Source organism: Schistocerca gregaria, chromosome 4 (assembly GCF_023897955.1).
Source record: "Schistocerca gregaria isolate iqSchGreg1 chromosome 4, iqSchGreg1.2, whole genome shotgun sequence".
Lineage (NCBI taxonomy): Eukaryota > Metazoa > Arthropoda > Insecta > Orthoptera > Acrididae > Schistocerca > Schistocerca gregaria.
This window is the reverse complement of record NC_064923.1, coordinates 458742773-458755587: the sequence shown is the minus strand read 5'-3', so window position 1 is coordinate 458755587 and position 12815 is coordinate 458742773. Positions and strand designations below refer to the sequence as shown.

General features: G+C 39.1%; 1 protein-coding gene across 1 annotated transcript in view; it reads left to right on the top strand.

Moving 5' to 3' along the window:
• The window catches only part of LOC126266639 (lon protease homolog, mitochondrial-like), a 131656-nt gene that overhangs the window by 44149 nt on the left and 74692 nt on the right, over nt 1–12815 (top strand). The window contains exon 4 of the mRNA XM_049971029.1: nt 7208–7461. Within this exon, the coding sequence (XP_049826986.1) occupies nt 7208–7461 (254 nt within the window). The remainder of the gene's footprint in view (nt 1–7207; nt 7462–12815) is intronic.

The following is a 12815-nucleotide window of genomic DNA, read 5'->3' as shown; positions in this document are numbered from 1 at the left end:
AGTACTTTAATGAATTCTTTATAAATGTAGCAAAATCTGATGTAGATGTAGCAGATTATCACAACAAAGTAAATCCCTTTGGCCTAGGCAAAAACTCTGAAAACTTTACAAAATTCTCAAAAGTTTCTTTTGAGGATGTAGAAAATGCTATTTTAACATTAAGAAACAAAAAATCTGCAGGTTGGGATAGAATACCCACCAAAGTTATTAAAGTGGTACACAATAGAATTGCAAACCCACTAGCTCAGATAATAAATCAATGTTTTGAAGAGGGCTGTTTCCCAGAGGTACTGAAATATGCTGAAGTCAAACCACTCTTCAAGAAGGGATCAAGAGAGATCATGGGAAATTATCGTCCTATCTCAATTCTCCCAGTCCTATCTAAAATATTTGAAAAACTTGCTGTTGCTCAAATCCAAAACTTCATTGCAAAATATTCTGTTATTCTAAACAATCAATTTGGTTTTCAGCAAGGGAAAAACACCGTAGATGCAGTTAACAGTTTCATTGAGAAAATAAGTACGTCATTAGACAAGAGAAATAAGGTGGCAGGAATTTTCTGCGACCTCACAAAGGCATTCGATTCCGTAAACCACGCATTGCTTGTTTACAAACTTGAAAAGTATGGCATTGGCGGCAGTGCCCTACAATGGCTTAAATCCTACTTATCCAACAGAAAGCAAAGAGTTAGCATTTCTTCAAATGGCGCATATTATTTTTCTGACTGGAAAAAAATTACTCAGGGTGTTCCACAAGGCTCCATATTAGGCCCAGTCCTATTTCTCTTTTATGTTAATGACTTACCATTAAATATCAGCTCCCCATCAGTTCTGTTCGCAGATGATACTTCTGTCTTAGTTGAAGATCAGGATTCAGAAAAAATTCTCAAATCTGTGATCAGTACCCTCAGTACCTTAGAAACTTGGTTTCAGCTAAATGGGCTGAATCTAAACATATCTAAGACTCACGTGATGCAGTTCAAAACCAGTCAAAATGTGAGCAAATTAAGATTGTACACAACAACCAAGTTATAGAAGAAGTTGACTCAGTCAAATTCTTAGGTCTAAAAGTAGATGAAAATTTGAGGTGGCAGGCACACATTGAATACCTTGCAAACAAATTGAGCAGCTTTGCATTTGCAATGCATATATTATCAACTGCAACGGACATTGACACGCGGAAAGTAGCATATACAAGCTACTTTGAATCCATTATTAGGTATGGTATTGTTTTTTGGGGTAACTCGACAAACATAGTGCGGATACTAAAAATACAGAAAAAAATCATACGAAATATGTGCACTGCCAATCACAAAGAACCATGTCGACCATTATTTAGGAAACTCAAAATATTAACTCTGCCATCCTTATACATATATGAGATTATTATATTTTTGTACTCCAGACGCGACTTATTTGAGGGAAACCATTTTGTCCATTCACATGATACCAGAAACAAAGGAAATTTTATGCTCCCCACCCACCGCCTCAGACTGTTTGCCCAGGGACCTCAATACATGGGAATGAAAATTTTTAATAAATTAAAAAGGAACAAGTTGATGCAGATGAATTTAGGTTCACTTAAAAGAAAGCTATATGAGGTACTGACAATGAAGTGTTATTACTCAGTGGATGAATTCATGCAGGACAATCTGGAAATTTGAGCTGGGTACAATGTGTTACATGTTCCAAGAAATATCCTTATAGTGTTGTTATTTATTATAGTGCTATCATTAATTAATGTAAAAATCATTGTAATTGTTTTATAAATTTTTGACATGTCTCCTGTACGCAAACCAAATGGATTGCAAATGTACGTCATGAGATGAATAAAACACAATTCACAATTCACAATATAAGACTGACTTGGGAGTCTTCCTCATTGCAACTTCATCTAATAGAGAGAAGGGATGAGTGCTGGCTCATAACTGTAAACTGCAACGAAAATAGTCCCTATTCTTCTCCACAACCTACACAGTCAGTGTGAGTTGACCCAACTTTAAGGTGGAGTTCTATAGAAATAGGTGGCCCAAAAAATTTTTTTGGTCTCATAGAATGCATAATTTATTCCTCTATAACTTTTGGGTAGACCATTTGATTGATAAATGGGTTAGTTTAGATGATGTACCAGGAGCAAAAGTTAAAACGAAAATGTTTCATATGTATATAAAGTTTGATGAGCACTAGTATTTGAATGGCTGGTCCAAAAATATGTGTGGAGTATCATTGAATGCAGAATTTGGTGCCCTGCAAATTTTAATAGGATCTTGATTTCAATATTGTCAGGCCTTTATGAGATATAACTGCAAAACCATGAAGCACAACTCTGATGGGGGAGGGACGTAGGATAGTCATCTACATCTACATTCATACTCCGCAAGCCACCTAATGGTGTGTGGCGTCGTAATGAGGCACAAATGAAGCCATTAAAACAATAAGACCTTTCATAGCATTTATTTCTGATTTGGATTTTAAGCCTACTGGCCTACAAATACAGACAATCATTTCAATATCACATCTAAAATTTGCTCCCCCTCCCCCCTCCCCCCTCTCCCCTCCCCCTGGTGCCCCCCTCTCTCCTCCTCTCGCCCCCCTCTTCCCCCTCCCCTCCCCCTCTCTCCCTCCCACTCCCCCCTCTCTCGCCCTCCCCCTCTCTTCCCCCTGCCACCCCCCCTCTCTCCTCCCTCCTCCCCCACCCCTGGCGCCCCCTCTCCCCCCACTTCCACCCTCTCTTTCCCCCTTCCACCCTCTCTCTCCCCTCGCCCACCCTCTCTCTCTCCCCCTCCCTTCCTCCCTCTCCCTCTCTCCTCCTTCCCCTCTCTCTCTCCCCCTCCCTTCCTCCCTCTCCCTCTCTCCTCCTTCCCCCCTCTCTCTCCCCCTCCCTTCCTCCCTCTCCCTCTCTCCTCCTTCCCCCCTCTCTCTCCCCCTCCCTTCCTCCCTCTCCCTCTCTCCTCCTTCCCCTCTCTCTCTCCCCCTATCTCTCCCCCATCCCCCCTCTCTCTCCCCCCTCCCTCCCTCCCTCCCCTCCCCTCCCTCCTCCTACTACCTTCAACCCTCCTCCCCACTCCCTTCCTTTCTATTCTACCTTTCTGCCTTTTCCTCTCTCCTCCCTTCCTTTCTCACCTTCTGCCTCTTCCTGTCTTCTCCCTTCCTTTCTCCCTTCTGCTTCTCCTTCTTCTCACACCTTTCCACCTCCCATCTCACATCATGTATTTATCATTTTCATAATGTTCTACAACATGTGTGTATTCACAAAATATGGAGATAAGTGAGAGAGGAAAGGGTACCCAATTTCCTCTATGTATATGATTGAGTTATCTAGTTGGCACACAGTATTTATTTTTTAACCGTAACTTTGTAATAATTTATTCTTTTTCTCCTTAATCAACCACCTACACATACATCTGTAGTCTGTAAATTGCATAACAGATGGTAATCCCATTCTACTACGTAAACAGATGGTAATCCCATTCTATAGTGTATCTAGGTTTCTTCCCACTATATTCACTAATGGAGATTGGAAAGAATATTTGCTTAGATGCTTCTTTGTTAACTGTAACTAATCTACCCATGTGTTCAAGGTCCCTTCAGAAGTGATACGTAAGGTGTTTTAGTATATTCCTTGGTTCCATATTTTATGCTGGTTCTTGAAAATTAGGAAGCAGGGTTCCTTGCTGCAGTTGATATTTATCTACTAATGTCTACCAGTTCCGTTTCTTCAGCATTTCCGTGGCACTCTCCTGTGAGTGATAGATTCTGGCAATAATTTGTGCTATGCTACTTTGTACATGTTCAGATCTCATGTTTCATATATTTTGTGTGGTTCTCACATAGACTTAAACAATATTCTAAGGTGGGTTGCATAAATATGTTGTAAGCATTCTCCTTTGTAGACTGATTGCTTTTTTCCCAGTATCCTACCAATGTGCTGAAGTCTGCCATCTACTGTACCTGTACCTGCAACTGAGATGGGATCATTCCATTCCATATCCTTATTCGTTGTTACACCTAGGCATTTGTACGAGTTGACTATTGTGATAGAGACTCCACAGAAAGTCAGGGATGACCACAGAACCTTCCGAGGCTGGACTGACTGGTCAGGGTCGCTAGCACTGGTTTGGCGAGTGTACACAGGGAGGACAACAACGAGATGAAACTGGACAACAGAGATGTCATGACAGAATAACAAAGTCCAGGCGAGTAGTCCAAGAACAAAAACCTAAGATGTAGTGAAAACGGGAGACCAAACCAATGGCGTGCAAGGAAAACGATATGAGAGTGCAGCGGATATATGAGTGGAGACAAGAGTTGCAGTACCGATAGCTTTGTATTGTGTCCATGATCACTGAGTGGTGGGCAAGAGAGGCATGGCCCTGTCTGTTGGCCACAGTAGAGTTCCATTCCCTCCAGCAGGCTTTCGAGGTCACCAGCTGGGAAACTTGAAACAGATGCAAAGGGCCAGAAGCATTCTGAATGATATGCTAGTAGTTCAAAGGGTGTAATTAACGAGTACATTATGAAAATAGTTTTTTTTAACCATATAACATAGTTTTTTTCCTCACTTTACGGTGTTCTAGGAACTGTCACAATTTAGTACTCCATTTCACCTGTAAAATTAGCGTCTTTGGATTAGCTTCCTGTTGTTGAAATATTTGGTTGATTGGTTGTACAATGGAGGAATACATACAGCACAGTGTTAAAGATAGAATTCTTAAAACTTTATGAAACTGGAGAAACTTGTGGCTGCTTGTATAGGCATGAACACTTTTTTAACATTTTGTTCAAAGACTATTAACAAAAGAAGAGCAATTAACCTCATCATGGTTCTCAGCTCTCACACCTGATATTGCAGTGACACAGAAAATTTTTACACTCATTGTAGCAATTTTTCTGATCTTTTGCTGATTTATGTGAAGATGTCAAGTATTTCAACCTGCCTGCTATCACTAAACTTGTTTGTACTGTGGACTTTCAACTTAGTAATAAAGAATTTGGTGCACACAGAAAACCTTCATTATTGCTTCTTTGAAGAACACTTTTGTGTGTTTCCTTTATGTCATTGTAATTATTTCAGTAACTAGAAAGCACACCCTGCATGTGCACTAACATTTAGATCAATACTAAATGCTCATTGTACACTCTGTTTCACAAGAGAGGGACAGAAGTAGCTGAATAACACTCTCTTCACACTGGACATTTACAGGTATCTGCATGAAACAAGAGAACGTGTCAAAAAAAAAAAAAAAAAAAAAAAAAAATGCTGCAGTGGTTTGTGTATGTATCTGAAGAGATATACACACACCACACAGGACTGTTTTACACTTTCTTCTTGTTTCATGCACATAACTGTAAACATTCAATATGACTGGAATTGTGTGGGTCACTATAGAAACAAATTTTCTAAATGAGAACAGTCTGCTACACTAGTTATTATTTGGATTAAATTTTCCTTTTATTTTGCATTCTGCACAACCGCACAGTTGTGGCAGTGTTCTGTGTAGTCCTGGTCCTTTTGGGCTATTATCTATATAAATGCTGGTTTGCTTACTTTTATGTGAAATCTTCATTAATAGTGACAGTTCTTTGACCCATTTTCTCTGATTACATACTGTTAAAAAGAAAACCTTCGTTATTATAATTCCTCGTGTCAGATATCTTGTTACAGGAGTGAATCAGAAGAGACTTGGTTTGTTAATTGAAGATTGCACTCACACTGCAAAGTAATCAGAGAGAGAATAAGCTCATGAATTGTCACTACTGCTGAAGATATCACATAAAAGGAAATCAACCAACTGTCATAAGGACAACATGTTGATGCAGAAAATGAGATACCATGCAAGAAGCACCGTCAAGAGCCACTACAAAATGGGTACATAGTTGGGTAATTTAAAGTAAAAAGTTAAAATCAGTTCAGACTCTTGCTGCTAGATTGGTTACTGATGAGTTCGATCAGTACAGGAGTATTACAGAAATGCTCTATGAAATTGTATGGGAATCTCTGGAAGAAGGAAGACATTCATTTGTGGAACACTATTGGCAAAGTTTAGAGAACTGGCATTTGCGACAGTTTACAGACTTAATCTGTTGTCACCAACACACATCTCACATAAGGACCACAAAGCTAAGATAAGAGAATTCAGGGTTTATAAGATGGCAGCTAGTCAGTTTTCTATTGCTACATTTGCGAATGTAACAGAAAAGAGAGTGACCATACTCCAATTAAAATTATTTTGCGTGTGACGTTTCAATGAGTCGAGCAACAGGGGCAACCACCATCTAATTGTAATTCTTTCTTGAGTGCCGTGCGCACTGTGTTGTCTGTTTTCAGTGCCTTGTGAAGCGAGCTGATTGCACATAGGCAACAATGCATCCTGCCACTGCAATTTGTCAACCACAAAGCAATTTTAATCAAAGTGTGATAATGGTACGAGGTGCCCTCCTCCATGCATAATACGGTAGCTTGAGGAGTACATGTGGAATCCACCAAATGACATTCAGTGTGGAAAACTCAGAAAATTTGTTTTGAAATCACAAAAATAAAAAAAGACAAAAAGACTGTGACAACAGTCAGTCAGATAAGGAAAGGACAAACTGAAGGTAGCAGCATATACAAAACAAAAATTGGGGGCAGCAATAGAAAGTTAATGTAAAAAGAAAGGGTGCTGAAGCCTCTTTTCCTTTCTTTCATATTTTTCCATTTTCATCTCTTTATTTCAATGTATTGGGGAAAGTTGTGAAAGATCCACGAGTCTGTGTGTTCTGTTTTGTGCACGTGCCCCCGCGCGGCCTGCACACACACACACACACACACACACACACACACACACACACACACACACACACACTCTCTCTCTCTCTCTCTCTCTCTCTCTCTCTCTCTCTCTCTCTCTCTCTCTCTCTGTCTCCTCCTCTCTCCTCCTCTCTCCTTCCCTCTCCCCCCCCCCCCCCCCACTTTTTGTGTGTGTGTGTGGGGGGGGGGGGGAGGGGGTTTATTGTCTGTACAATGTTGCAGTTACTGCATTGTGGAGTATCATCAGTTTTTGAGCTAAAATATGATCTTCAGAGTCCACTTACTTCATCTCCAGAAAGTCACATTCGCTAATAATTATGATGTATCTAAATATTTTAATGGATAAGGTGGCAATAGAATTAACTGTAATTTTTTAGCCTAAATGATATTTCAGTTTGATAGTGCAATTTAATTTTAGATGAGACAGATGTAGATCGCCGGCGTCGCAAACGCCGTAAGAAGAAGAATAATAATGTTGAGGAAGGACAGATAGTTGCTACTGAATCATCACCCCCATCATCACAGCAACAGCAACCAACACCACCACCAGCAGGAATTGCAGATACACGTGCTCAAGCTGCAGAGGATGAAAAGCAGCAGGCAAAACCCATACTTATGGTGGAGGTTGAAAATGTAACTCATGAGAAGTTTCGCCAAACAGAAGAGGTCAAGGTATGGGCATAATAGAAATATGTTAATGATTTCAGATTAGATATTTATTATTGTTTTTTTTTTCCCTAAACATTTTGGAAATTGATGTATGTGTAAAATGTTATCCATAGGCCCCACTGTTAGTTGTGTTTTGTATTGCACGGTAAGCATAACCACCACAAATTTCCAACATGCTTGTGTTGTAACGAGGTTCCCACAACTCATTTAATGTAACATCTTATTGCTAAAGTTTGGAACATAAGTCACCCACATGTCTGGACTGTGTTGTATTATATGTATGTGCCTACTCTTTCTTGAACACTCGCTCGGTGTTCAGGTCAGGGATGTAGTTAGGATTTATAAGTGGTGTGGGCTTGAGAATAATGTATTCATGTTCAGAAAAAAGAAATCATATCAGTTTATTTTCTTGTAGTGAGGATTGCTAGGTGTAATGGAAGAGGGGCGGGAGGTTTGTAACTTCATTAGCCTCAGATGAATCTTGGAGGAAACCAGAAGAGATGTCTGTTCTCTGTGGTCGTGACTCTGAGAGCACTTCATCTCACAAGTCAGATGACCTAGAGCGTGAGTCGATTGGTTGATTTTGTTGATAATAGGTTGGACTATTCTGGCATGAACCACTTGCTTGTTACCGCATCAGCGACAGGTGAGCAGTGAAAAAGTGGTCTTTTTGTAAAATTTAAATAATAAAAATTTATGATTGTTGGACAGGAACATGATAATTGAGAAAGAGAGAGAGATGCTACAATTTGGCATAGTAGGGATCATGAAATGAAATAGAAAGTGAACACAGACTTCTAGTTATATGACTAGAGTGCAATAAAAACAGCATTAACTTTCAATTTAACAGACACTGATATCAATATATACTGAAATTTTGTCAGATAATGATAGAAAGGAATGAAATGGATCATCAATATAAATTACTGTCACCATTGCATGGGTTTCCCTGACTGTTATCTCTGCCTTAAATTAGCAGATAATGCAAAGATAATAAGAGGCATTGGTGTGTAATTTTTGAAAAGAAAATAATAATTTTTATTGTATTAAGTTTTTGATTGAAAGAAATTTGAATTTTTGTCGGTATGTGGGTTGCATTGTTGCTGTTTCAGTCATGAAATTGCACTACACATAAAGAGAAGAAAAAAAATACATTTTCATTAAAACTGTTCATTAAAGTAATAAATTCCTATAATCTCTGTACAGAGCAGGTCATTTATAGAATTGGTTTATATTTTTACACCATGATTGATTATGCATTGGCAGCTGCCTTTATGCCTTTTTCTCCTGCGTGTTTTAGTGGCTCAGTAGATAAATAAAGTTTAAAGACAGGCAGAATGCAGATCTCTGAAGGTATTTTTTTCACATTTTCCCCAAAGAGAGCCTCGTCAGAATTTAGAGGCGCACATTCATATGTACCGTTATCTATACCACTGTATTATCATTGAAGTGATTAAGTCACAAAGGAAAAATAAATAATATAGTTAGATGAGTATACATGAAAAATTTGTTATCTTTACGTGCTCCTTACATATTTGTTCTATTACATTTGTCCCCACTGGCTACTGGAAAAAGGAATTTGTTAATGAATGGTTACAGCAGCCAGTAGTCTATTATCAGTTTCCTTTCCACACTGTGAGGCAAGTATCTAGCATAGGTTTATAGGTGTTAAGTTAATTTTATATCATTATTTGCATTTTGTTTGGTGTTGCACTGTGTTTAGGTTCAAATCTTTATTGATTTCTGCAGCACATTTACATTCTATGAGGATCGAGATACAAGTGTTGTTACTTTTATTTTGGCCTTGAGTGAAGAGGAAGGTACAAACATAAACACAAAGTTTACAAATCTCTCTTAAATAAGCAAATCTTAATTACATGTAATATTGCAAATCTTACAGGTAGTTTCCTGTTAATGACGTAGTCTTTAATTATTTTTTTTTCTGTTGGTTATCGGTGTGTGACACTGAAGTGTCACTGTCTGTTTTAGCTATTTGTCCCCATACTGCAATTCATTTGTGCTACAAGGTTGTTGCAGCTATTGGATGCAGTAGATGACCGATACCATTGTTCAGCTTGTTGAGAGTTATTGTCTGATATGACATTATCACATAAAGCAGGCACAAGCACAGTGATTTCCATTCAATGCCATTACCCTCCTGGGAGACTATGATGACCCAACAGTCTTGCAGTGAACGTTGAGGAGATACAAGACATGAGAGATCCGGCACTCATATAGTCAAGTAATACACTATGCAATCTTCTTTACACTCCTTTCATTGCTTCTGAGTACCCATGACGAGCACATGTCACTCAGCAGTGTTCTTCCACAAGTATAGCATACTTTGCAGGCTCCACATACTCACCATCCATTAAGTTTACACAGTACCTTGAATTATTACATTTAATGTTGCTCTCATTTCATAAGCTACTCTGTACTTGTGCCAAACTTTTCACATCATCCAGTGCCTAATACTGCATCCTTCACTACTTCCAAGAAAATATTGCCCATGTCCTCATGTGATATTTTAACATAATTGATATGACCCAAGGTCACTTTATCAATAAACCTTTGTTGCACAACATTTTAACCATTACTCATCACACTTGCCTCTGATTGGTAAATGTTTATTGGCGGCATCAATTTGGCTCTGCTCTTCACAATTCTTTAGTGGGTACACAATGTCTACCATGTACTTTATTATGTATACTTTGTCAACACACACCGAGTAAGCTAACATGTTGGTCGAGTAATACTTAGAAACTTCATTCTCTTTCAAGTACAGATCACAACCCATACTCCGGTTCATTACACTGTGTGCAAATAGCAAGCATTTTGGAAGAGGTCTGATCAATTTATAACTGAACCTCAAAACCTTGGAGGAGAATAGTCCACTTGTACTATCTACTTGAGAGCTAAGTCCAGTACTACAAGCAAGAAGATACATGCAATTTTCTACCAAGGAAATAGACTTCTACTTGTTATAGCAAAGGATTATATTAGCTTCTATAGGCACTAAATACTCAGCAAGCTTAGTTTTCATAATCTCATATTGGATTCCGTTGCGTTTATGACACATTATAATTCAATGTGAGCTTGTGTTATGTTCGCAGTGTACATTTTGTCTTTGTCGTCGAACCATGTGGATTACTTTACATCGCAAGTTATGAGTTTAACTCATTAAAAAAGAAAGTCTATTTTTGTTGTGAAGTACTCTGTACCTTGTTGTTCTAGTTAAGCCACTAATAAGTGTGGATAATGTGCATTTACGTTATGAGTTTTGTTGTCCAGGTTTTTCTTATACATACATAAGAAAGGTCTGTCCACCTCACCAAGTGAGATGGCTTAGTGGTTAGCACTCTGGACTCGCATTCGGGAGCACAGCAATTGAAACCTCATCCAGAAGCATCTGCAGCTCTTGGTCTAGGGGCTAGCATTGCTGCCTCTGGGATCACGGGATTCCGGGTTAGATTCCCGGCTGGGTTGGGGATTTTCTCTGCCTGGGACTGGATGTTTGTGTTGTCCTCCTCCTCCTCCTCCTCCTCCTCATCATCATCATCATTTTGTAACAGTGGCTGGATTGTACTGTGAAACAAACTGGACTGTGTAAAAATTAGGACTTTGTTCGGTTGCTAATGACCGTGCAGTTGGGCACCCCACAAACCAGACATTACATCACGTCCGGCGGCCATCCTGATTTAGGTTTTCCATGGTTTCCCTAAATTGCTTCAGGCAGAAGCCAGGATGGTTCTTTTGAAAGAGCACGGCTGACTGCTTTCCCCATCCTTCCCTAATCTGATGGGACCAATGACCTTTCTGTTTAGTCCCCACCCCCTAATCCACCAACCAGCTGTCCATCATGGAGGTTCATTACTTTCAATCTTGCTCAAATGTATTAAGTATACTAAAGCTCTATACTACTAGTGTGCCACAGTGAAGGGTCATTGGCCACAACACACAGTGTAAGCAAGCATGTTCAGTCTCTTCACATTACTGTTTTATTTCTTTCTTCTGAAGTAAATCTTAGGTGTGGTTAGTGACTCGGGGTCTTAGTTTTGATTTCATGATAGGCTTGAGACATAAGGACGCTTTGGTTCAGTTTGCATTCAACTTTATTGTCAGACTGCCATAACTTCACCTGTTTGCCTCCCCAACATTCACTGTGTCTGTTTTTAAAAGTTCATTCCATTGGGCTTGCGCCATGATGGAAACAGATTATCACAATATGTTTTATCTCCTGAACCTTTAAAAATTTATTCCATTTGTCACTCATAAAATTTGAAACGTTGTCTGTTGCCAATTCTAGGCAAATGATCCTCTCATGTTCTCCTGATAATGAGGGCCAAGGTTCAGTCTTTGTGGCATACACCTGGCGATATTTTGTGAAACCATTTTATAGAGCAATGATGTACTTCACTTCTTCCTTATGCCGTGGCAATGGCGCTTTGGCATCGAAAGATACCTGTTCTAACAGTTTGGTTGGAATAATGGGGTGTAATTCATTCGGACAAGACTGATTTGAATGCTTTGCTTTCTGGCTGATAACACTCAATATTAAAACCCACTGAACTCAATACCAAATGTTAAAGTAGCAATAATTTACAATTTTATTGGTGCACTTGGATATACCACAATGCCCCCAAGCAGGATTGGTGTAATTGATGAAATTGTCTACACACCTTCGAGAAGATTGTGGAGTATGACGGTGAAATAATATTTCATTATGCATTCTACCATTATTGCTTTGTTGAAATTTTTGTTTAACTACCTTCCACCGAAGATCAGCATCTTGCAATTAGCTCATGTGCTTGTGCGTGCGTGCCATCATGCATGAGTAGGACTAAAAAGTTACATGTTGATTCAAGAGTTCTGTGAACTCGGTAAGCCCTGGTGGAAAACACGAAATGGTGTCCATGATGACATTTTGTTTTCTGTCTATGTAAATAATCTCAAAACTAAATTCTTGTAGAAAGTAACACCACTATGCCACGTGTGCATGGAGCTATTTACAAGTTAGGAGTAATGACAATTCCTTATGTGCTTTCTCCATAGGTAATATTCAAATTTCCTAAAGGCCCATATGACTGCTGAAGCTTCCAGAACTGTGTTACAGATTATGCCTGTTTGCATTCAGTGAGTATCCTACTTGCAAAATGTATTGCACAGATGGTACTCCTACCTTCTATTTCTTTAATTTGAAAGTAACCCTGAGGGGAGGTATCCATGACCAAAGAGAAATCTTCATTCATGTCTGGACGACACAGAAAATTTGCGTTGAGTGATGCTTTTTTAATTGCTTCAAAATCATGTTGACACGGTGCCAACCAGAACTACAAGGAGTTTTATGTATCATATTC